The sequence below is a fragment of the Thalassophryne amazonica genome, chromosome 15 (assembly GCF_902500255.1).
Source record: "Thalassophryne amazonica chromosome 15, fThaAma1.1, whole genome shotgun sequence".
Lineage (NCBI taxonomy): Eukaryota > Metazoa > Chordata > Actinopteri > Batrachoidiformes > Batrachoididae > Thalassophryne > Thalassophryne amazonica.
Window position 1 is genome coordinate 8,085,925 of NC_047117.1, and position 27,533 is coordinate 8,113,457.

The window sequence follows — 27,533 nt, forward strand, 5'->3', positions numbered from 1 at the left end:
ACAGTGCTTCTGAAAAGTACTCACCCCCTTGAACCTACACTGGTAATTATGATATAGAAACAGCACTGGGCAGCTGGTAAATCCCAAAAGTTTGGACCATTCCCAAAAGCCATGTGACCAGCAATTGATTGATTGATCATCATACTGTGAGCAACGCTTGTCTGTGTCATTGCCCCCCCCACCCCCACACACACACCCGCCTGCCTGATTTCTACCAAACGTGGTGAACCCCAGAATCACCCTTAAAGGGTTTGTGTTGGCAAAGGTCAACGTTTTTGAAGTCAGTGGTCAAAATTTTGCTTTCATTTGATGTCCACCAAATGTGCCACACAGATGTAGGTGAGCTCTGGAATTTTCCGGGTGACAACAAATTCACCTATGGGCAGTCATTGGGGCAAGGGTCACTGGGGACAAAGGTGAACGCTGAAAGTCAAAGAATTTGATTTTCAACCTGATTTGAACCTGATGCAGCGCACACTCAGGTGGTGATCAGACAAGTCAGATGGAAGACATTCAGTCATCTGGAAAGAAATGTCTCATCATCAAACTCTTTGAACAGAAATTGACTGTGTGTCTGAGACTCTGCTGGAGGTTTGAAAGATTTTGTATTTTAATTAATGACTTTCTCTGTGCTAAATTTCCCTAAGCTGTGATTGGTGGAAGCATCCATAAGTCCACCATCAAATGTTCATTCAGTCAATGCCAGTGATGTTTGTTACCCCTTCAGACATGCCACAGGTGTCTTGGTGGCTTCCCTCATTATTCCCCTTCATTTACACTCTGTCACTTTTCAAGAATGGCCTGTCTACAGATTTTCCATCGTAAGTCCCTTGTTTTCACTCACAGCAGATGTGAGGTGGACCTGCAAGTTGATTTAGCAAAGGTTTTCCACAGGATGCTCTTCCTGACACAACTCCATGTTACACAGAAAATGGGCAAGGGTGGATTTGAACCGGGAACCTTCTGCACTGGAAACAAGTGCATTTAGCCACTTGGCACCACCTCTAATGTGCTAAAACCTTTAAAGTTTTAAATGGGGTCTCAGATACATTTCAAGAAATACATTACACATGAAAATGACTCCTAACCTTTGCTTTCCTGACTTGTCAAAGACATCTGGCTGTTTTTAAATTTGACTTATTAAGCTTCGTCACAGACTGAATAAGAATTCAACAAAAATATATATAATCCAAGAATAAAAGGCAATAAATGAGATTACACCAAAACATTAGAACCACAGCACAAAGCTGTTCAATTACTTTTGTTCCTTTGAAAAGAGGGCCAAACACAAAAGTGATAAAAAAAAATGTACTCAATTAGCTTTCTGGAGACATTATTCCATTGTTCAAATAGACACCGATTAAACTATGAACGAAGAACAAGAAGAACACTAAATGTATCCCAGCCCATGATTTTATAGTATTCAGGCAGTGAGTACTTGAGTATTTGGTTAAAAAAAAAAAAGTAATTGTGAAATATTTCGTATTCTCCCCCACAGTCACAGAGGTTAATTATCATTCACAGACTTAAAAAAAAATCTTTACAGGAAAGAAAAAGGGTGAAAGTCAACCAGCTGCCTGTAAAGAATCCATCAAATCCTCGACTTGTTTGTTAATAACCTCTAAATGCAGTTTAATTTTATTACCCGTGAGTCTACTCAGCGGTCTCTGGGTGGCGCTGTGGGGGGCAGAAGGTGATGGTGTGAGAGCAAAGACTAGGTGAGAAGAATGCAATTATGTTCCTTCACTGTGAAGTTAAGAGGAATCGGTGCAGAGCGGCAGGCCTGTAATTCCCTCTGAATAATAACAACTGCACCGGAATGAGTATTATTAAAAAGGAAAAAAGGAATATTAGCATTATGTTTAATCACTGGAAAAAATGCAGACAAGTATACAACTAACAAATGTGCATATTATACTGAATAATCCCCTGTTTCCTCCAGGTGAGGCTTTCTCCATAAATAAGTGACTAAATTAACATTTAGATGTACCACCTGGTGCAAGAGTTGCATTTTTAAGCCCGACGCCCAATTTGGTTAAACAGTAAATGCACTTGTGTGGGTGTGTTGGCGTCAAAATGAGTTGTGGTGTGGAATAGTGTTGATGCTGTCATGGGATAGTAGACAGCAGATTGAGTTCAACGTGTGTCAAACTGTAGTATGTTCAGGAAACTGGAGGAGCTAGAAATCATGTTGGGTGGTTTTATGAGATGGACAGAGATTACTGGTATTTTAAAGTTTTTTTTCCGTCTTAATCAGAGACCAAGCTCTGATTGGTGGCAAGAAAGAAGATCTACATGCCTGAATTTTCTCAGCGAAGTAACCGATCATCATCAGATTTAACTACCAAGATATAGCCGATTACAACGAGATTTTGTTGACTGGCATCGAAGAACTGTTGAATCCAGAAAAAAAAAACAGACTCAGACTGGCAGACAAGTGAGAAAGAAAAGATGAAGAGTAAGAAAGGCCAGTGAATTTTCACTCATTGCACACTGATATGAGCTACACTATCATATCGTCAATAATGTTCAATAATTAAATTAGATTTTTATTATTATTATTATAAATTAGATATTTCTTATTAGCCTTGAACAACATATGAATGCACACAATACATGGGCGGCATGGTGACTTAGTCGTTAGCACTGTTGCCTCAAAGCAAGAAGGTCATGGGTTCGATTCCCACCTGTGTGGAGTTTGCGTGGGTTTCCTCCGGGTGCTCTGGTTTCCTCTCACATTTAAAGACATGCAGAATAGGTGAATTGGAAATTTTAGAATTGTCCAGGGCTCCCTTGTAAAAGAGGCCTTGATCTCAATGGGTCTAACCTGATTAAATAAAGAATAAATAAATAAAATCTTTGCCAATTAAAAGAAAAAAAAAAAACTTTTGCAGCGTTTAAGTAAAAGCTGGTAATATATAAATATCAGTAGTACTTTTAATCAATATTATTAAGTAATAGAGAGATTTTAACAAGCACCCATGGGAACAAAACAGGCTGAGCTTATCAAGCTCAATTCTGTAAATCATTCAATTCCACCACCGTCTACTTTTTTTTTTTTTTTAGATAGATGCACAAAAACGTACCACTGTGCTATGTCAGATCAACCGTTAGTATATTACCATTTTTAGACCTGAAATGTAAACTTTACTTAGACACAAAGCTTACACCAAATGACCTCTGGACAGAAGCACTTGAGTGATGTTTTGTCTTTATCATAGTATTAGACAGTGACATCACACATCACACACCTCCATCGTTCAGGCTGAGTACAAAATCACTAAAATCCCCTTTATTTCCAGTTTTGATGATTGTGCTTGAGCTCCGCACATCCTCTTGACTGTGTCTACATCCATCAAACATCTGAAATGTGGTTGACTGATGAGATATTTGGCTTTAATGAGCAGTTGAACAAGAGCGCCTAATGAAGTGGCCAACACACGTCACCACTAAAGATCAGGGTCGACGTTCAATTTGAAAACAACACAAAATGCATTGTTTTGGTTGTAATTCAACTAATGATTGAGCTCCAGCATTGAAAAAGCTTAAATTGAACCATTTTAAAATATTCATTATGATTTGAAATTGATTTGTTTTATAGTCCTGAGTTTGGGCCAATACCCAGTGACAGAAGTCTAGTTAATTAACTGGTGTGATGGTTTTTCTTAGTTGTTTCACCAAATTAATCCAAAGCTGTTCTTGAACATTGACAAAAGTGAGAGAAATATGATGAGAAAAATGTTTGTTTGCCATTTCAAAATCAATGACTCTTGCTCAACCAATCTCACTATCAGGTGACTGCTACAGACACATCAGCAATGTCATTATTCACCACCATTATCATCATCATACTCATCATCAACATCGCTGTCATCATAAGTGTAATCATCACCACTGTTGTCATTGTTGTCATCATCACCACCATCATCGTCATTACCATAATTGTCAGTTATCAGTATCATCAGTGTCATCATCATCATCATCATCGTTATCATCATCATCACCATCAACATCATCGCTATCATTATCATGGTTACCATCATTATTATCATCATCATCATTATCGTCTTTGCCATCTTTGTCGTTGTCATCATCATCATCGCCGTCGTCACTATCATAATTTTCAACATCATCATTATTGTTATTTTCATAATCTTCACCATAGTTACCACCATGACTGTCATCATCATTATTATCATAGTCATCATCATCGACAACATCATCATTGTTATCACTGTCATCATCAACATCATTATCGTTGTACCACAGTGACATCAAACTTGACCATGTTGATTGAGTTTGTAAGAGCACTGCAGATGCAAAGAGGCTATAAATGCTCATTTATAGTAAATTTTCACAATTTTCTCACAAAATCCATTTGCTTTCATGTGCTTTTATTTTTGTGTGTGTGTGTACCTCGAGCGATCCTGAGCACCCTCATGATCCTGATGATGGTTGGATTAATGGGGAGAGAGGCATTGATCTCAATCTCCTCCAGAGTGATGCCCATCACAGAGAGCAGCACAATGGCCAGGTCCAACTGGTTCCACCTACACATCCAGAAGACATTACAACACACAAAAACAATGATTCAGTTGAACATAGTCTTGTGGATTTTGACAAAATTTTGACAAAATGAAGAAAATCCATACAGCATAGCCCACTTCATGTTGTACACCATCTCTTCCAATTTCTAATAAGTATTAATGATTTCCACTTTATCTACAACTTGCTTGAAGTTCTCACAACTGATTTGTCAAAAGAATGGTTACCAACACCAAAAAGAAGCCATGAACTTTTAGAAAGCATCTTAAGATAAACCTTTTTCTTCCTGAAGGCAATTTACATATAACAGCAGCAAAGTTAGATAAAGCATCACTGAACATACAATACCTCCACTACACTTTAATCCAGTCATTCACCAGGAGCTAATCTCCAATTTTGGAGAGAATAGACTAGCTTGATCGTTCAAATCACCTTGGCAACCCGAGCCTCATAAATTGGATGTTCTTTACAGCCTTGAAGAGTAAAAAGATAACAACAGCATCAATGGATGAACTAACGACATAATTTGCATATTCTGATGATCTCCAAACAGGACATCTTTGAAGCTTGCAACATCTCTCCAAGTAAACCTCCTGAAGGCATATCAAAGACCTGGTCATGTGCATAGCAGACGTGACCCCAATGTAAACTGGGGTGGGACATACTTGGAGTCTTGCCCAAGCAAGTGCCTGGGGAAACACTGAATTACATACTGCTGAACAAACACCATACTGTCATAACCAAAGTCAACAAAAGGAACAAGATATTGAGGTTGCCTGAGTCATTCTTTGCTCCAAACATCAGCTCTTACCTTGTACTTTTTCATTGCCAAATTCTGTTGTGCAAAAGCTTGATTCCAGGGTTCCAGCCCTCAGTGATGCCTGGAACCCTGTCAGTGGATACCTCAGCCAGACCAGTGGTGCAAACTTGCACCTTACTTGCTGGCACTGACCCGCCAAAGAGCAGAAAAAGAACTTGCAAGCTTCAGGGAACTCGTGAAGTTAAGAAAAGCCATGAAGCACATTTCAAATCCATGTTCCAAAACCAAAAATCTATGTTTTCCACTGTACCAGTGGATTATTGCCTGTGTCGTGTAAATTTTTTAAGAGCAGTATGTTGTGTGTTGGGGGGCGGGGTTGGATATTGTGTTGGTGTTTGTGTGTTTGTTTTCCTTTCCAGGTGGTTTGGGACTGTTCTCTGGGTAAATTGTGCTGCAGAAGAGTCTCTCACCTCTGATACAAGGATTTGCTGCACCTGTGGCATTCACGTGCAGAATAAGGACTTTCAGCTGGTGTCAATAGAGAAATGAGGAGCTGCATTTAAGCCAGCGGTGATGAGTGCTGGCTGCCGGAGAATTCAACTTTTCACAGCTCAAAACAACGTTGTGTCGACCGTTTGGGGACGCTGAGGGTTGCTCCAGAGCCTGACCGTACGTCTGTGAAGGAGGACGAGGGTGAGAGGCAAATGCTGTCAGCACACGTCAGAGAGTATAGTCCGGGAAAGGCCACCTGGGGGGAGGGTGTCGGCGGAGATCCTGAGTCCTGAATGTTTGGGCTCCGGTCAGTCCAGGCGCAGAGAGAGTGCGCCGCCTGTTTAGCCACCACCAGATGTATTTTATTTTGACGTTTATGTACAGCACGACAGGGTGATCAGTAAACTTGTTTCTTTGGAACTGCTTCTAGTTATTTTAGGCTGGGTTCAGTCGGGCCTTGGATCGCCCTTTTAACTTGCGCCCGCACATAATAGAATTCTCCGGCCATATCAGTATGGACCCAGCGACAGAAGCAGTTCCGTTTCAAGAAAAGGTCCAGAAACACCTGGAAATGAGCAGAATGGGAGCAGGTACAGCACCTTTCAATCCAAATTAAACAAACTGATGCTCGTGTAACGGAGCTCATAGCGCAGGCTGCTCCGCTTCCCACGGCTGCAGCATCGGTTCCATCGCGTTCTGTGCAGACAAGATTGTCGTCCAACGATTCAGCTCTGGAATCGGTTATTTGCCATCCGGAGCCCTATTCAGGAAACGTAGAGGCTTGTGCTCCATTTCTTATGCAGTGTTCCTTAGTGTTTGCTCAGCGACCGGCGTCTTTCTCGTCTGAGAGTAGCCGAGTCGCATATGTTACAAATTTGTTGCGTGGTGATACCCTGGTGTGGGTAACCGTGCTGTGGAGCAATAAATCACCACTGCTGGAGTCTTTTGACGATTTTTCTCGTGAGTTTCGTTTGGTTTTTGATCATCCGGTTGAAATGAAAACCAAGATCCAACGATTGCTGAATCTCCGACAGGGGCGATGAAGTGCAGCTGATTATTCCGTGGACTTTCGAATCTTTTCAGCACAGTCCGGTTGGAACGCGATTGCTTTAAAAGGGGTGTTCGTAGATGGGTGTCACTGAGGTGTAGGGCTGTGGGAATGTACTTCAGTCGGAGCGGTGGGGCCGATCAGAGCCGTACGCCTTTTCCGCTGTCCACCCCTCCCGGTTGGCTGGAGTACAGTCGGGTAGACGACACCGGCTGTGTTGCCAGTTTTCCCCTGCCCTTGGGGGGTGGAGCTGGGTTGTGTTTTTTCCCGTTGTCTTCCCGGCTCTGGGGTCCTGAGCCGATTGCCGCGGCGTTTTTGCCGTTGGACTCTGGGGGTGTTCCGGGGTCTTTCGGCGTGCTGGGGAGGTCTACGGGGTTTTTTGTTGTTTTTGTTTGCCCCTGGGGTGGTTTTTGGACCCCAGGGGCTCTGGGGTGTTTTTGTGTTGTTTGTGTTTCCTCCTGTCTTCCTCCTCTGGGGTTTGATGGGACGGTCCTCTGGGGGAGGCGGTTGACTGTGGGGCCGGCCGGCCGTGTTTGGCTGGGGTGGGAGTGTTCTGGGTGGTGGGGGTGTCCCCCGGGGTTTGATGGGACGGTCCTCTGGGGGGCGTTGGGCTCCTATATGCACCTGGGGGTTCCTGTATGGCCCCGGCCACAGTGGTTATTCCTGGAATCTATGAAGTTATTTCGCAGGGTGGGGCTGGTCTCTGCATGTCTTGGGGGGGGTGTTATTTTTTTTTTCTTTCCTATAGCTTGTGTTCTGATGTGTTTTTTGGGGTTTTGTTGGATTTTGGGTTTATCTGTTTTTGTTTCCCCCCGGGGTTTGATGGGACGGTCCCCTGGGGGGGGGGGGGGGGGGGGGGGGGTGTTGGGTTGTTGTTCTGTTGCCGCCTGGCCTTCCGGCCGCGTCTTTTTGCCCTGTCTTGTGTTGTGGCCTTTGGTTGGTGTGGTCGCCGGGAGGCTTCCCGTTGACGGGGGGGTACTGTTGTGTGTTGGGGGGTGGGGTTGGATATTGTGTTGGTGTTTGTGTGTTTGTTTTCCTTTCCAGGTGGTTTGGGACTGTTCTCTGGGTAAATTGTGCTGCAGAAGAGTCTCTCACCTCTGATACAAGGATTTGCTGCACCTGTGGCATTCACGTGCAGAGTAAGGACTTTCAGCTGGTGTCATTAGAGAAATGAGGAGCTGCATTTAAGCCAGCAGTGATGAGTGCTGGCTGCCGGAGAATTCAACTTTTCACAGCTCAAAACAACGTTGTGTCGACCGTTTGGGGACGCTGAGGGTCGCTCCAGAGCCTGACCGTACGTCTGTGAAGGAGGACGAGGGTGAGAGGCAAATGCTGTCAGCACATGTCAGAGGTGACTTTCTTTGAATGTTTATCTATGAAAATAATATGGCAATTGTGCGTGGTTAAATTTAAATACTAAAAGTCAGTGTCTTGTTTGCTCCTCGCGGCGGTGGCGTGCGGAGTGATAATCCTCCACCGGCTGCGAGCAGCTGTTCTTTTAAATAACGCTGAGATCAAACTGAACATGTTGCTGATAAGTAAGCCTCTAATAGTTTTCTGATATTTATATTGAAGGATATCACCTTTGTTTCCTCCTCACAGAGTATAGTCTGGGAAAGGCCACCTGGGGGGGTGTCGGCGGAGATCCTGAGTCCTGAATGTTCGGGCTCCGGTCAGTCCAGGCGCAGAGAGAGTGCGCCGCCTGTTTAGCCACCACCAGATGTATTTTATTTTGACGTTAATGTACAGCACGACAGGGTGATCAATAAACTTGTTTCTTTGGAACTGCTTCTAGTTATTTTAGGCTGGGTTCAGTCGGGCCTTGGATCACCCTTTTAACTTACGCCCCCACATAATACAGTAAGAACATTTCAGGTCTCTAGGTATTGTCAATAGCTATTTTTGAACAAACCATGAAAAGCAACAGCAGAAGACTCAGAACAGTTCTTCTCATCATCAAGCACTGAGCTGTAAGACTTTGTGCATCCTGTTGACATTATATAAATGTTGGCCACAGCATCTTAGCATGTCTTGAAGCATCGTCATGGGATTGTGCTTCGTCTTGACATGTCCTAACATCTTTAGAGATGCATACTGTTGCACCCTATTGCTGTTTTGGTGGTTTTCTGACAGCATCTTGATCATTCATGAGAATTCTTGGTGATATATGAGAGAGGAAAATGGCCACAAACCAGGAAGTTGCTGCCACTAAGTCAACACAAAGACCAACATCACCCAAAAAACACAAAGACGTGGTCAAGATCATGTGACGGACACTCTTCCTCTTCTGGGAAACATCTTTTTTTTGTATATTTCAACAACCAGGAAGCCTAGATGGATGATCAAGCATATATATTGATTAGTAAAATATATATGATTGATTGATATGAATAAGAGAGTCCCCAGGGTATGCATCAGCCCTCTCATGCCTTTTATTGCTTATGTGTTGTTGGGTTTGAGTGACATTGTGGTGGTGTTTAATGACACTGACTGCATTGTGGTGTCTTAACAGTGTCATGACTACATGGTGGACAAGGCACTTTTTGAACAAAATGGTCAAGAGTCCTCTCAAGATAAAGTTTGTGGTGGTTTGACTTGTAGAGCTGGACAACTTGACTGTGGGAATCCTGATTTACTTTTCCATATATGACAAAATATAAGATGAAAACACAAGCATTACTTTCCTAGTTTAGCCTGAGGTCCACAGGGGTCAGATCCAAGAGATCGCTCAGCATGCCTTGAGAATAGTGTTCTTTACGTAAAATGCCCGCAGTCATTGGAACTTGGATCATGAGGTATTATTATTATTATATGACAAATACAGGGGTGTCAAAATAGCAGTAAGACTGACATTATTCATATCAGATTTTGTCAGCGCGTACTTGACTCACAGGATATGACACCAAATTGGTGTAATCTTTCATCCATATTGCACATTCTTTTCCTGTACTACTCTGGGCTCATTTTAGCTTTCTGTCAGGTAAAACGGAGTACTTTTGAGTGAAATTCCTCAGTTGATGCTGCACTTCTTCTCCAAAATAATGATTTCAGGTTATGTGACAAGGAGAGGACAAATAAAAACTGATTTTTCCCGTCACATCACTGGAAGAAAAAAAAATGTTCAATACTGAGAGGCTGCACATGGACAGCTCTTGTTCTCTGCAAAGGAGCTGATGTTTTCATTGGTATTTTTCTAACCAATATTATCAAGAGGAAGAACCTATTACATTTTGGTATTCATTGGGATCTGGCTATGCACTGGTGGCTCCTTCTTTTAATGTACACACTGTAACTCAGTGGGGGTGCTTTTCAACATTACAATCAATTTCTCAAAATCTGCCAAACCTATTCAATGGAAATTAATGGATGAAATATGATACAGATCTGGATACTGATCAGGAGAGTTACATTGAATAATATATATGGAGATGGGTGATTTTTGTAAGAAAAATGGCCACATGTGCAGAATTGTTGTTAATCCCTATACAAAATTAAAGATTATTCTGGGTTGGTGGTATGTATGCATTCTCTGAATGTCCTATCTACTTATTTTGTACCTGGAGCCAAAATGAATGTAGGTCAGGCTCGACTTATACAAATATAAATGTAAGAAATTTGGTAAAATATATTTTGTGAAAGTAATGATTTCGATGACTTCCTGGAGGTGTTTTATATGCACTGAAAATGCCATTCTTCAATTCAGTTCATTAATACAGCACCAAATCATGTCATAGGTTATTCCAAGGTCCTTCACAAAAGTAAGGTCTAAGCACATTAGCAACATTAGTAAGGAAAAACGCCCTCACATGTTTTTTGACTACAGGAAGAAACCTGAGGCAGACCAGAATCAGTGGTGTGACCATCTGTTTTAGCCATACAACAATAACAAACTACAACAAGGAATTGGTGTCTTTATCTTTGGTGCTAGGTCTCTGGCAGGTCCTTGGGTATTGCTACAATGATTTTGTGTCAAATGAATGGATATTTAGGGAGACTAAGCTGAGGAGTCTCATTTTTTCAGCTTCTGTCATAAAAAAAAAGACCAGCTCCAGCATTCAGCTCCTGACCATTTTGGTTGGATAGATAGCTAATGAATGTTTAGAGGTAGTTGCCCCGTTAATGCATATTTTAATGCTGAGAACTTTTTTTGAATGAATAAATGAATTTATTCGGCTCACACACAATCAAAATAACAAGGATAAGTCATAAAAAAAAAAAAAATTAACACTGTACCCGTGTGCTCGAAAAGGTGTAGGCAGACGCAAAAGCTTATAAACACCCATATATATATATATATATATATATATATATATATATATATATATATATATATATATATATATATATATATATATATATATATATATATGAACATAAAAATATACATATACCCATGATAACAAATACAAAATATAAATTAATCACTGAACTAAAATTTCAAAACACAAACATGCAAACAGCAGTGCACCATGCACATAACAAAACAAAGTCACCATCATCATGGCTGCTGGTTTGCCCATCTGTTGATTTCATAAACCAAACAAACCTTGCCATCACGCCTATAAACTTTCACAGTTAGCGAGCATTGGTGTCAGTGAGTGCAGCTGCTGCCAGTTGAAGCATGAGCAGTATTTTCACTCGCTGTGCAGGTTTGATCAAACTGAGCTGCTGGATGCACATGCAAATTCAAAGAACAGCAGCTTTTCATTAGCTGCTGTGAAGTTTTGCTGGAGTTCATCCTCCCCCTCATCCATCACTAACTTTAACGCCTTGAATCCTCTGTTTTATGCGCGAGTCAAAATTTTGCACTGTGTTATTCTCTAATAATGCACTTCTTATCTTTTAGCAGCTGTATCACTGTTAGACAAACTATTCCTTATAACTCTAGTACGCCCAAAGCAACTTGTGACAACCAGAATGGCAATTTTCATTTTTGCTCTGACAGTGGACCCAGCTGGACTTACTGCAATAGTTCTGAGTTTGAGACATGAATGCAGCTTGAAACAGGAACATTTTTTAAACTGTGTTTTATATTTAATATGTTTTTAAAATGTTTTTCAGCATTATATTAGGGATAAAATAAATATCTAAACTTATTCTGCATCTGCATTTGACTCCAAATATAATCTTTTGATCCAGCATATGGGCTTCATTTTTAGAGTGTTTTAATATCTGATCCAAATGCTCAAAGTGCTTTAAAATGATGCACCACACACACACACACACACAATGATGTCAGCATGCTATATGTAAGGCACTCACCTGCACACTGGAAGCAACTTGGGCATTAAGGACCTTGCTCAAGGGATCTTCATGATTTTCCTTTCTGATGACTAATTGAAACGAGTACCGCCAGGTCACAAGCGTACCACTCTAACCTCAAGACCATCAACTTGCCAAATTCCCACTGTGACAAATTTTGATGAAAATCTCTGAGACAACAATGTGGTAGGTAGGCAGGGCGATCAGAGTGGGACCTTGTCAGAGGGATGTGCTCTCTTCGTTCCCTCTAGTTCAGAACAGCCTTCATCTTTTCCACTGACATCATCTTCATTCCTGCAGTGATGTTAAACCTTTTCTATGAAGAGCTAAAAGTCTTCAGATTTTCTTGGCTGCTTTCACTCAATAACACCACCTTGAGTAGAATGGTGGAAAGAGAATCCTTTATTCTGTCGGTCCTTCATAGGCTGACTTTGAAACTAGTGATCTCAACCAGGAGCTCATCTGTCTCATGAGCTTGTTGAGTCTGTTAGCACCACCAGCTTCTCTATCACCTTTAGGTGTTGTATGAAAATACTAAATTCTTTAATTCGACAGGGGCAACACCAGCTATTAGAGCATAACTAGATATTTACAGTGCATAAAAAAGTACTAATCCCCATTGTTTTTGTATTCTGACATCACAGAATGCTTTAGGAAATGCTTTGAGTCCCAACTGGAAACCACCCAGGTACTTGGCACCATCATCTCCTGTAAATCACGACCTATCAGTAAATACAACCCCTGGCAAAAATTATGGAATCACCGGCCTCGGAGGATGTTCATTCAGTTGTTTAATTTTGTAGAGAAAAAGCAGATCACAGACATGACACAAAACTAAAGTCATTTCAAATGGCAACTTTCTGGCTTTAAGAAACACTATAAGAAATCAGGAAAAAAAATTGTGGCAGTCAGTAACGGTTACTTTTTTAGACCAAGCAGAGGGAAAAAAATATGGAATCACTCAATTCTGAGGAAAAAATTATGGAATCATGAAAAACAAAAGAACACTCCAACACATCACTAGTATTTTGTTGCACCACCTCTGGCTTTTATAAAAGCTTGCAGTCTCTGAGGCATGGATTTAATGAGTGACAAACAGTACTCTTCATCAATCTGGCTCCAGCTTTCTCTGATTGCTGTTGCCAGATCAGCTTTGCAGGTTGGAGCCTTGTCATGGACCATTTTCTTCAACTTCCACCAAAGATTTTCAATTGGATTAAGATCCGGACTATTTGCAGGCCATGACATTGACCCTATGTGTCTTTTTGCAAGTAATGTTTTCACAGTTTTTGCTCTATGGCAAGATGCATTACCATCTTGAAAAATGATTTCATCATCCCCAAACATCCTTTCAATTGATGGGATAAGAAAAGTGTCCAAAATATCAACATAAACTTGTGCATTTATTGATGATGTAATGACAGCCATCTCCCCAGTGCCTTTACCTGACATGCAGCCCCATATCATCAATGACTGTGGAAATTTACATGTTCTCTTCAGGCAGTCATCTTTATAAATCTCATTGGAACGGCACCAAACACAAGTTCCAGCATCATCACCTTGCCCAATGCAGATTTGAGATTCATCACTGAATATGACTTTCATCCAGTCATCCACAGTCCACGATTGCTTTTCCTTAGCCCACTGTAACCTTGTTTTTTTCTGTTTAGGTGTTAATGATGGCTTTTGTTTAGCTTTTCTGTATGTAAATCCCATTTCCTTTAGGCGGTTTCTTACAGTTCGGTCACAGACATTGACTCCAGTTTCCTCCCATTCGTTCCTCATTTGTTTTGTTGTGCATTTTTGATTTTTGAGACATATTGCTTTAAGTTTTCTGTCTTGACGCTTTGATGTCTTCCTTGGTCTACCAGTATGTTTGCCTTTAACAACCTTCCCATGTTGTTTGTATTTGGTCCAGAGTTTAGACACAGCTGACTGTGAACAACCAACATCTTTTGCAACATTGCGTGATGATTTACCCTCTTTTAAGAGTTTGATAATCCTCTCCTTTGTTTCAATTGACATCTCTCGTGTTGGAGCCATGATTCATGTCAGTCCACTTGGTGCAAGAGCTCTCCAAGGTGTGATCACTCCTTTTTAGATGCAGACTAACGAGCAGATCTGATTTGATGCAGGTGTTAGTTTTGGGGATGAAAATTTACAGGGTGATTCCATAATTTATTCCTCAGAATTGAGTGAGTCCATATTTTTTTCCTCTGCTTGGTCTAAAAAAGTAACCGTTACTGACTGCCACAATTTTTTTTCTTGATTTCTTATAGTGTTTCTTAAAGCCAGAAAGTTGCCATTTGAAATGACTTTAGTTTTGTGTCATGTCTGTGATCTGCTTTTTTTTCTACAAAATTAAACAACTGAATGAACATCCTCCGAGGCCGGTGATTCCATAATTATTGCCAGGGGTTGTACCTCATGCAGTCTCTGAGGTCCTCAGCAATAAGCCACCTGGGTGCAGCATCATGCTCAGGAAAATGTGCCAAATATGGTATTTATTGGCAGGTAAACTGGTTCATGGATGCCAAAGGTTCATGCAATTGCTTCCAAAACCAGACTGCTGGTTGAAGATCACCCCTGCCCATTCTCCATGCAATGTGGAGTCGCATCAGAAAGGGCATCCAGTGTAAAATACGCCAAATCAACATGCAGCTCTACACCACATCTGCTGTGGTGACCCCAAGCAAAAAAGGAGAAGTCCAAAGTAAAATGATCTAACATCGGGAGGAAAACTGGGAGAGAGGCTGCAGTTTCTACAGTGCAGCAAGATCTCAGATACACATTCCAGACATTGTAATGATATTTCTGCTCTGTATTTCAGGGATTTCATGGATCTTTATAACCTATAGTAGAAAGAAGTTCTTCACAGACCCCAAGATCCATTAAGCCAGTTTCTATTTAGGGATAACAGTGTGAAATGGATGGGAGTCTACAACTCTCCCAGGACAGGAAGCCAGTATGTTGTAGTTTTTTTTTTTAACTTTCAGTTTTGATTAACCATAGGGGCATGGTGGGCAGTTGCCCACGGGCCTCCACAAATAGGGGGCCTCCACAAAAAAATTATTACTATGACAAACCATTGAATCTGTGTCGTCGACTGTGTTGATGACATTACCAATTCGCAATGTCACATCTTACAAGTTACACCAAATGTAACAGTTTCACCGTAATAGCTTCAAAACAGCAATAGCTTCTGGTCTTATTCATCGAGTATAATCTCAACCGGAAGTCGGTATTCCCCAGTGTTCTATTACTACGCGAGCTGGTAAACAATTTTGTCCAAATGGAATTTTGTCCAAAAATCAATAATTCCCATTTCCTTTTTTCAGCATGAGTGGAAGCCAGCAGCAAGACAGACACAAGGGTGTCAGGACTTTTCAAAGTGGGGCTACAAAGAGAAAGCTGGCCAAAGAGAAGAAGAAAAGGGAATCAGAACTATTATCAAAAATGTCAAAAATGACAGATTTCCTGCGCACTTCATCTAAGCCTTCATCCATGGCCACATCATCAGAGCAGGTCGCGCGTACTGTAGGGGCCTGCACACCTCACTTTGCTCCTGGGCCTCCACAACTGTAAATCGGGCACTGCCTTTGGGATAAATAAAGTTGATCTTGTCTTATCTAGTTGGTTTGTGGCTGCAACTACAGAAGGATATTCACGACTTAGCAAGAAGCATTAAGACAATGCACAAATAAACCTTCACAATATGGCACAACACATCATGATGGCTGAATTTTTTTTCCCAGTGGGCACAGCAATGCAAATATCGATTGTAGCTATTGACCAAATGGTAGTCTGCATTATGCCGGTGTTAAGATGCAAAAGTACTCGACTCCATACCGTCTGGGCTTGTGGGCTGGAACATCAAAGTGTTTTATCTATGCGGTAGCATCAGAAAAATACACAGTTATATTCATCAAATGTACATCCAAGTCTATGTGATTTATGAGACTCAGAAAAAAAGAGTATTATGAAGCTGCCACAAGGAAGCTCCCATTTCCCCACATATAGTACAGTCAGCATGACTAGACTACTGCAATCACTTATTTCCCCTGTGTGCTGCCCCGATTTCCCCTTGCACTGCCTACCTATGAGAAGCATTACCTTAACCATGGGTATGCAATGCCAGGGTCTGTCACAAAGTATTGCAATTTGATGCCTTGGGGCAGTCAGGCTCAGAAGTTCCACCCGAGTTGAGCAGCAAAGCAGGATGCAATAGCATGTAGTCTGATCTGTTTATAAAGTTTAACCTTTATCACAGCTGTACACAATATATTCCACTTCTGTACACTAGAGCTGTGTTGTGATGCTGAAGGCCCCAGACAGAGTACCGTAACCTGAGGTTGTGCTCCAAAATGAAATCACAATGTGGTGGTGTGAAAGAAGATGGGATGCAGTGCCTCCAGGTATGAATGAAAACTGAATTAATTTCCCAAAATATAAGTCATAGTGAAGTCTACTGTCCAAGAGTGCTGGTGTTATTTGCATATACTTATGCAGTTCTCCAAGTCAAATACCAATTGCTGCTTTCATATAAAAAATGTCAAATGTCAAAAATATTATTAAGCATTTGGTGGAGACAAGCAGATAGTCCTCCTGTATTCTACAGCTTCTCCTTCCACGCAGTTACCTTCTTCAAATGAAGGGAGGAATTTGTTTACTTGTTGAGATGATGGGTCGCAAAGACAATTGGACACATATTGGTCATCTTTGGCCTCTGACACTCCAGAAGTGATAATGCCTTGAATAATGGTTTGGTTCTACCAGTCAGGCATCCTTACCGTGTTCTGAAGTGGTACCGAGTGTGATCATGTGAATCCCTAACAAGTCAGAACATCACCATAGTTGCCTGGTGCTAGTCATTTTGACAATTCCACATTTGGATTTTATAACACCAGTCTTTCTGGGGTCCACATTTGATTTGGTCCAGCATGTAGGTACATCAGTGTTGAGGGTCCCATTGGCTGAAAAAAGACCAGGAGAATGCCCATGGTTCACCTGGCTGTAGCAGTGAGATGGTTACTGGGCACAGATCGGTTGTCTGCCTGGATGATGACCATCCAGGACCTGTAGCAGTTCCATGGTCTGGTACATGTGATGAAAGGTGGTGCCAACGCATGCTTTGAGACTTGACTTGATTCAATTTACTGATGCAAATAAAATGAGAATGAATCCAGCAGTAAGAACTTGCTGACCAACACCAGTCACGAAGTATGAACTGCAACCGCCCTACTTCCATGGAGTCATCGATGTCTGTCAATCCAGATCCCAGTCCTGTGGCTAATTGTGTATGAAATGTAATTTCCTTCAACACTCAAGAATATTTGGATAGTATTACACCATACTGGATGCACATTTCAACAAACATGGTGTTATTCACAGGTTACAAGAATTTCAGGAGGCCTTTGTGTAAACCTCTTAATTAAACATAACTTGAGTTTATATGTAAAAATACACCTAAATTAATCTGCCAAAATTACAGGTATTATATCTTATGCATGCCCCCCCCACCCCCCGTGTTTATTTCACGGTTCACTGATTTATGTGATGTGTAATATCCAAACCTTGCAACACAAGATATATTTCAGAGTTCAGCATGAATGTAAAACTTTGTTTGGGTAATTGAACAGCAATCGTCTGAACTTGACCGGAAAGAAACCAGAAGACCGTTGATATTAGGAATATACAGGGTTGAAGTCCTGCTGGAACAGAAACATCCTTAATGCTCGCAGCACTGACTGGAAGTGGAACTCCGCCTCAAATACATCACTGATGCTAATCTGATCTGCTGAAAGCGGCTTCTTCTTACCTGTCCTTAAAGAAACGACGGAAACCAAAAGCCACCAGCTTCAGAGAGGCCTCGATCACAAAGGTGGAGGTAAAGAAGTAGTTGCAGTACTTCAGTGCTGTTTCCAGTGACTGAGAAAGATGGAGAATGACGGGTTAAGGAGAGATGGAGGAAAATCATTTCCATCTCCACAGTCTGCACAGGAGCAGGGAGCTGTGAAAGTGCTTTAAACAAATACTGGATATGTAATTGCATAATATAGAAAGGGATTAGTTAGTGTTTTTATAGACCCAACAACATCCATCCATCCATCTTCTACCGCTTAGTCCAATTAAGGGTCGCGGGGGGCTGGAGCCTATCCCAGCAGTCATAGAGCACGAGGCGGGGTACACCCAGGACAGGACGCTTGTCTGTCGCAGGGCCACAAATAGACAAACAAACACAGACACACCCACACACACACACCTACGGACAATTTTAAAGATTCCAATTCACCTAACCCGCATGTCTTTGGATGTGGGAGGAAACCAGAGCACCCAGAGGAAACCCACGCAAACACGGGGAGAACATGCAAACTCCACACAGAAAGGCCACGGGAATTGAACCCACAACCTTCTCGCTGTGAGGCAACAGTGCTAACCACTAAGCCACCGTGCTGCCCGACCCAACAACAAATATGTCAAATTAAAATAATAATTTGTAAGTGACGCAAGTCAGTTTATAAAACATAATGATTCATACGTCAAGAAATGAGGAGATTTACAAATCAATTAAAAATACTTTTTTTTTTTTTTTTTTACAAAAGGCCATTTTAAATAAAATAAATACAAACATAAATGAAAGTCAGCTGTTGAAGGGAGATAAAAAGTAAAAAAAAAAAAAAAACATTTCCTTTGTCTGTCCTCTTGTTAGAGCATCCAATATATTTCAACAGAGCAAAACTGATGGGTGAGTTTTGGGATTTACGTTACATCTGGCTTGTACATCATGTTGTATCACCAGCTTGATCTGTGAGGTTTACATTAGTCCTCTTCATCAGTGATGCCCAATGTGTGGGCCCCTGGCCTGTTTGTAGGCTGCAAACATATTGTAGGTGGTCCATGATAGGTAATTAGAACATACATTTAAAAAGTCTCATTTTAAATTTTGTAATAAAGTTTGAAATTACCTAAAAATTTTAAAATAATAATAATAATAATAATAATAATAATAATAATAACTACCATAAAAAAACAACACAAACCAACAAAATTCATGTTTCCCTGATTGTATGGAGTTATAACTAGAGATAGACCGATAATCAGCTCGACCGATACTGTCCGAGTATCATCCATGCCAATTATCGACATCGGCCAATAATCAGCCAATGTCGGGCGACCCAATTATCGGTCTATCCCTACAGAGTACCCAGAGGGATTATTGACTGATGCAGATTATCGGCCCAGCAAATTATTAGTCTATCCCAGGTCATAACCTGGTTTAAAAACAAATAAACAAACAAACAAACAAAAAAAATCACAATAATGTTTTGCACAAGAAATACTGTAGAACAGTTTTTTTTTAGATCCCTACGATATCATCATGACACACAAATTAAATAATCAAATGACCTAATTTAACTGTGATGGGCCTCTGAAGCTGTTTCAGCTTGTTCATAACTGGAAGAAGTGCTCATTTTATCTTAAGTAATTAACTTTTTTCTTCAAAGGCAGATAGATCAGTTCTGTTGTCCAACAATAAAAAAGAAACAAGAATTAAACCATTATCAGATCACTGTCTGAAGCTGAATTATTGTCCTTGAGACATTAATTCAAATTTTTAATAATGCCATGCTGTCAAATACAAAGAACATAAATAACAGTGAAGGACATTGTACGCACTTTGCAAATGGCTCAACTGATATTGAAAATGGCCAATAGCGTGATAATTGCAAAACAGAGAGAATGCCTTTCAGTTTGCAGAGCTTTTTCTGTTATTTTTGACCTTTTTGCCAATGAAGGGAAATATCAAAGTGTAGCTTTGTTCTTTATTTATTTACACAAGTCATCCTTTATTATTCTGGTATTTATTTTTCTCTTGCCTTTATTGTATAAGCAGCCCAACACAGGCCCTGAGGAACACCATGATGGTGCTGCTTGCTGAAGTTATCCAAAAGCAATGTAAAATAATCACATTATACTACTTTAGCTTTGCAATGTTTATATCAGAGTGCACATTATATTTTTTTAAAGCAGGAAATTAGTAATTTAACCACTGAAACATATATTTTTTTAGAAGAACTTTGTAATTCTGATAACGGCATTATTATACAACCATAAAAGGTAAGTTCATCACTAAGAACAGAGAAAAATATTTACTGGATACATATTTGAGCAGCTATGCCTCTGATATATTTTATGTATTTAAAACATCAGATGATTTGTCTGCTTTTGTGCTCTGTGTTAAAAAAAAGTGCAACATCCACCCAGATGGTGCTTAGAGAAAACATATGTGCCATGTGGCCACACCTCCCTCACCTGCGGCTGACTATAGTGCTCCAGAGACATGGTAATGACATTGATGCAAATGATGAAGGTGATGACCAGGTCCAGGTAGTGGCTTGTGCACAGTGTGTGGACAGCCAGGCGGGCTTGACCGTAAGATGCGTAGTACGGCAGCTTCTGGGCTTCTGCAGACAAGGACGAAAAGACAGAGAATGTGTGAGAAAAAGTCAGTTTTGATGGGTGAGGAGATGGAAGTGGAGGTGAGAAGAAAGAATGGTGGCAGCATTTAGCACAGCAATATCAGTAGTTTAGGAAGGAAGAAATAAAGGTATTGTGCAAGTGTACTTAAATAAATGAAAAATAGCGTTCATGACCACCTGTTCATTACTGTATAATTACCTGCAAAGATGACTTATTGTGTTTTCATAAGTTTAGAATCAGACCTTCATATTTACATGGAAGCTACTTATATATAAAAACAATGTGGCTTTATCATTTATGGCCACACGATGCAACATCTACATGCAGGAAAAGCTGCTCCTGTATGCTGAATGAGGTACTCTTAATCACACTACAAAGCAGAAGGTGGTGGTAATTCACCATTATGCTGGATGCTAACTGTCATAAAAGAAAAAGAAATTATTAAGAGGCATTCCATGCCTTAGAGAACGAGTACATTTCAGAAATCATGCTCTCAAACTGAAACACCACACTATACAATAAAAACAGCAGTTATAACTTTTATACTACTCTGTGTGAGACAAGAATAGCAACGGCACATCAGCAAGCAAAATCAATGCTTTTCAGAGGGGATTTCAAGCATTTACAGTTTCACCATTATAAATAAATAATGCACCACATTTGAAAAATAAATGTGACTTATAGACTGGTGGAGCATGTATTTTTCCCCCTTGTCATGATTTATTTTTGGGCAGATGCAACTTCATATGTGTTTTTAGGCTGCATATCCTATCATATCATAACATATCATATCACACACACACACATACACACACACACACACACACACACATATTATATATATATATATATATATATATATATATATATATATATATTTAATACTGCCATGAAAAAAAACAACAACAAAAACAAAAAACCACCAGCCTCCACTCCTTTTTTGATAGATTATTGTATTTTGTGGAGTATAAGACGCACCTGTCAAAAAAAAGCCTCTTAAAAAGGAATAAAAAAACATACAAGTTGCACTTTTTTCTGTGTTATCAGCTGTTTAATTTGTGGTTTTTGAGCATTACTGTAGTGTATTTTTTATTATTGCCATTTTTTATTTTATTATTGTGGTTTATTTTGTTTAGTCCTTTGATTCCTGGGAAAGTACTATAAAAATATACAATATACTTAGTATTATTAATAAACTTGTGTTTTTCTTTTGGGGGGGGGGGGGGGGTATATAAGATGCGGGGTTTCCAGAACTAATAATTATAAAAAAAAAGAAAAAAGAAAAAGAAAAAAGCAGAGTCTACACTCTGAAAATACAGTAATGAAAATTTAACCTGTGTCCTGATCATTTTCTATGAGACACATCTTTGTTGTGAGAAATATTTCTGACTCTCCTGTCCTCCTCGCCATCTCCTAAAAGCATTTTCAGTTTCCCACTCTCTTTATTTCACCCTCTTTGTCTCAACCCCCTTACTCCTCCTTTTCTTCTCCATGCGACGCTGCCGTTTCTCCTCACGCCGTCTGGCCTCCTCCACCTCCTGGTGTTGCCGACACTTGTGGAAGTTCTCCACTACCACGCCCACAAACATGTTGAGCACGAAGAAGCTGACAATCAGGAGGAAGGAGATGAAATAGAGCAGCATCCACGGGTTGTTGTTGGTGACCGGCTAAAGGAGAAGGACAGAAAAAAAAAGTGGAGACAAAGAACATCTGAGGAGAGAAATAAAAATAAATAGGTAGACTATGAGATCTTAGGAAGTGACAGAAGATAAGTAACCTTTTCCATAAAGTAAAAAAAAACAAAAAAAACAAACAAATGTACACAGCTAGACCACTATATATATATATATATATATATATATATATATATATATATATATATATATATATATATATATATATATATATATATATATATATATATATTTTTTTATAAGAGTTTCTCAACCACACTTCAACCCCATTTTTCTCAGCTTAATATTGCGAGAACTTTGGAGAATGAAAGTTTGCTCTTTTAAGTCTGCTTCTTTATCTTTTATGACTTCTGGATGCATACTGTGACTACAGGCAGCCTTGGTTTGCTCACCTCAGTTAAGATTAAAGTTTAGTTGAATCAGTCAGAGTTGTGTTTGTCAGCTTTGTTATGCCCATGAGTTTGACACTTCTAGTAGGCTCAGGATGGACCTGGTAGCATGTGGTGGTGTCATGTATTACTGCATCAACAGGCTTGAGGAGTAACGGAATACATGTAACGGCGTTACGTATTTAGGATACAAAAAAGGTAACTGTATTCTGCTACAGTTACAGAAAAAAAGACGTATTCAGATTACAGGTATATTTAGTAAAAATGGGGATTAGTTCGCAGGATTACAATTTTAATGCATTTTATGATATTATCTGTATATAATTGTTTTTTTTTCTTTGAAACGAAAATGTGGACAGCATGACGTCTCCTAACCGGGCAAAATATTGATGAAGTTATTCAGATGTTAATGCATTTTCAATGGAGATTCGTGACTGAACACACTCAGAAAAATGCTCACAAAATACGTGTTAAAAAATGCCATTTTGACCTGGATATCGAGCCAGTAAAATTAAATTACATTAAATTATGTCAGGAAAGTATTATACTTACTCTGACACACACACACACACATTCCCAAATAGTGTTGAAAGTTACACGGATCTGCGCTGTTCAAGCTGCTGAGCTGAGGCGTCCTGCTGCAGCTGCTGTTCAGCGCAGCGCGGCTCCTAAAACCATTACAATACATTTATTTTACACAGTTATCCTTTATTGACCGAGTTTCATTCATGAAGTCAGTGGTGTGGGTCCACATCTCTATGTGTGGGTGTGACTGTGAGCGGCACAGCGTGGGTCATTATAATCTCATTATTTTAAGGTGCAAATTTAAAAAAAGTCCCCAGTCTTGTCGAACAATTTTAATCACTAACAACAAGTATTTTAACTAGACATTGGTCTAGCAGTGGACAAATATCAACTAGACATAAGTGAAGAGTTAATGGTCCGTGTCATTGTGTTTATCATTCAAATATCACAGACAAAGTGACCAGAAGAACCAAAACCACTTACTTATGGAAGGAAATATTGTCTCCCTTGTTTCTCCGTTTGTGGCTTTGCCAACATGCGCAGCTTTCCGGCATATTCCACCTGTTTCTTGAAATTCTATGTACCCAAATCACTAACTTGCCCGGAATTAAAATGGCGATCACGTCTCCTTACTGACAGGATTTACTTAATGGTTTTCATTATGCTTTTGTTCTTATTTTGAAAGTTCAATAAGTGGACTGATATGTTAAACATGGTGCGAATTTACTGAACAAGTAGTAGACTTTTTTTTTTTTGTATATTGTTCTGCCACTTTTAATTACAAATTCATCCGCACACACCTGAGTTTTCATTATCCTTCATTTGTTTGGCATTTTTTGTTGAAAATTTAGCAGGTGAACACTGGGTGTGTTTAAAACATTATTGTGGTGCTTTTAATTCATAACGTGAAGTAAAACAGAGCATGCCATGTAAAAGAAAGTTTGATTTTTGCTTAATAAACTGTACTATGTAGTCAAGACTATTTCTATTTAGTTTCTTTTGTCTGTATTTGCATATTTGATATTGCAGTAATCCAGAAGTAATTGAAAGTAATCAAATTACATTACTTTAATATTATGGTACTTGGATTACGTTACTGACTATGTTTTTCAACAGGTAATTAGTAACTGTATCGGAATACATTTTTAAAGTAACCCTCCTAACCCTGTGCATCAAACGCACTATAGAACCATCTTATGTCCTCCTTGTGTTCTCCAGCGTGTGGGTTCCTCAACACTGTGGCAGGTGCACAAAAAATGCTGACCATAATAATAATAATAATAATAATAATAATAATAAATATAATGATACTCCTCATCTGAGTGTCCCTAAGTGACCATTCACATGACACATCATGATGGCCACATGAGGCCTCATGAAGCATTTGGTGTTTTTTGCCCACTAGGTGGCAAAGTTATTTTTAAAGTGTTCAAAGATGAATGCACTTGATTTTCATCAAACCCTTTTTATAATACACACTGTCATCTAGTGGCCTAAAAAAAAGAAAACACAAAATGCTTCATGAAGCTTTGTTTGCCCGTCACTGCACAGATGTCCCCAAGGATGCTCCAAAGAGAGTTAGGACTAAAAATAATCACTTTAAGTCACTGGTTGGCATCTGAGTCTGACAACCACACAGTAAGACAGGAACCACTGGTCACCTTAAAAATTTGGACCTTCATTCTTTTGATAGAATACTGGCATCACCAAACACCTGTGTCCAGAGACTTCATGCCTCTATAACCTCTTCCAAAGTGCCTCTTGATCTCTCATGCAAAGGAGTCAGAGACATGAATGTCACTGTTGAGATATGCAAGCATTTCTACCAGTATAACTCTTTCTGTGCCTACAGATCCACCTCTGATGACCAACTCAAAGTCATCATTAAAACCTGGATCTTAATCGTGATCAAGGGCAATTGCAAATCCAGGCACAGATGCAGCAGAGGGAAGAAATAAACAGGGAAAAAAAATCCATCCAAAATGGAAAATAGAAAACAATAATTGTGCTTGGGGTGGGTGAAGTGGGGATGGATAGACTGGAAGTCGAAGAAACCCGAAACACTTGGAAGCCAGAGGTATCCTGTCACCCCAGGAACCTTCCAATCCAACCTGCATTCACCGACACAACATCCATTCCAATCAGTGCCTCTCAGTAGATGTTATATATATGAATGAAGGTTATTCAAAAGGAAATATATGTGTTAGCATTGGTGAAAGGAGTCATTACAAAACAAAAATTGTGCTCAGGTGCAATAAAACTAGAAATGAGAGGCAGATATTCTCATTTGTAAACGTGCTGAATGTTGACAGCGTGGAGTGAAGTGTAAATGGGATTAGTCATTCGGTGCCACGCGTGGACTCCAGTGAGGTTTTTGCACCGAGGCATTGGCGCTAAAGCACAATTGTTCATATTATTACCATTTCACAGGACTAATCTGCAAAGTTTCACCTATCACGGGCTATTTTTAGAACGTAACTCCCGCGATAAACGAGGGACCACTGTATATGATAAAATCGTTATTAAGTTGTTCACCAATGAATATGGCTTTATACATGCTTCGTAAAACCATACAACATTTATCATTTATAGGTATATGATAAAATTGTTATCAAGTTGTTTACCAATGAATATGGCTTTTTACATGCTTCATAAATTTAACATTTATAGGTATATGATACACCCTTCGGCCTCAGGGTGTATGGTTTTCTGAAGGGTGTAAAAAGCCATATTCATTGGTGAACAACTTGATAACTGATAATATGTTAATATGTATGGACTAAGTATTTATGGAGAGGAGTGTATCTGCAATGTGCAAATACTTATGGAGCAGGATGGATACATCGCCAAACCCATGAGGCTGCTGGAGAGCAAGGGTGGGCAATGGCAACTGCATTTAATTATGATGGTGTGTGTTATGATGTGACTGTATGATATAGATATGTGCAGCTACTATGGATGTACAGTGTACAACATGTGTCAGTTACCTGCTGGTCTATTCCCACTGCATCCAGTCCATGGTACATGATGTTGACCCAGCCATCTTTGGATGCCAGTACAAACAAGGACATCAAAGCCTGGTGGACATTCAGTGCATTCAATGAATAAACATATATTATTTTTTCTTAACAAAATCAAGATTCACATACATTCAGATTAAATCACACCCACTACAGCCTTAGAAGCTGTCAAACTTACAATGCCGGGAAAGTGATTGTGGCCCCTTCAGCTTTTACACATTTTATAATTTATATCATAAAAAAAACCGGCTTGATTATATTAAAATTTCTAAAATTATGCCCTTTAATCTCACAGTGAAAACAAACATTTGCAACATGACAGAAATTAAATAAAAACATAAAATCAGTGTAATGCACACATATATGCCTCCATTACTACCATCAATTGTACAGTGGGGCTTTAAAAAAATATTGCATTAGCCATTTCAGGATTACAGCTATTTTTATACACATTATCACTAATATAAATAATTTCTTTTGTTAATTTTATTTAGAAGAGTCATGGGATTGATACACAAACATTTTCAAGTCAATAAATATGTCTTTAACTTAATTTACATCCATCATTAAGAAATTTACAAGCATTATGGTTCTGTATGGTAAATCTATCTTGAGTATGTACAGTAGTTCTCCAGAACAGAGTAACTGTGCAAAGAGGACACACGTGAGGGAAGCCACCAAGACAACTCTTAAGTAGTTATAGGTTTGTGTTGCTTCAGTGGTGATACACCTTCATTGTGGCGTAGAACAGAAGGTATGTAATGTAATCACATTAACAAGTTAGCTATATTACAGAATACATTAACTTTGTAGGTATGATGACATATCATGATTAGCATAATACTAATATCCATTGTGATATAGCTCACACTTATTAATCTCAATGCTTACAATGACAAACTATGAAATATAATCTAAAATGACACAGTAGTAGAGTATAAATCATTTTGAAAATAACTGAAGAGTTGGAAAAAAAATTGGAGGTATTCACTTTAAGCAACTGCTAACTTTTTTTTTTTTTTGAAAAAATGTTCTACATAGCAAACTATTGATCCAATTTCAGTGGCTAAACTAGATAGCTAGGGTAGTCAGCATGAGATGACACCCCACAGGACTTGGTAAAAGCTTGTTTGTGACCAGATTTTGTCTTCGGCCAACACTATATTTATTGGGTAATGTCAGGCTGTCAAGCAGTTAGCAATCTTACTATACACATATATTACATAAAGGGAATTTTAGCCAAAAATACATTTTTCCCATTTCATTCAAGAGACATAAAAACATTACTTTTGTGATCAGATCACAGTATAATTGGAG

At 39.5% G+C, this 27,533-nt stretch overlaps 1 protein-coding gene across 1 annotated transcript in view; it reads right to left on the reverse strand.

Annotated features, from left to right (window-relative positions):
* The window catches only part of LOC117525795 (voltage-dependent T-type calcium channel subunit alpha-1I-like), a 364,422-nt gene that overhangs the window by 50,836 nt on the left and 286,053 nt on the right, over window positions 1-27,533 (reverse strand). The window contains exons 24-28 of the mRNA XM_034187733.1: window positions 26,184-26,273; window positions 22,063-22,255; window positions 20,421-20,572; window positions 17,926-18,035; window positions 4,417-4,550 (exon numbers count right to left, since the gene is read on the reverse strand). Of these exons, the coding sequence (XP_034043624.1) occupies window positions 4,417-4,550; window positions 17,926-18,035; window positions 20,421-20,572; window positions 22,063-22,255; window positions 26,184-26,273 (679 nt within the window). The remainder of the gene's footprint in view (window positions 1-4,416; window positions 4,551-17,925; window positions 18,036-20,420; window positions 20,573-22,062; window positions 22,256-26,183; window positions 26,274-27,533) is intronic.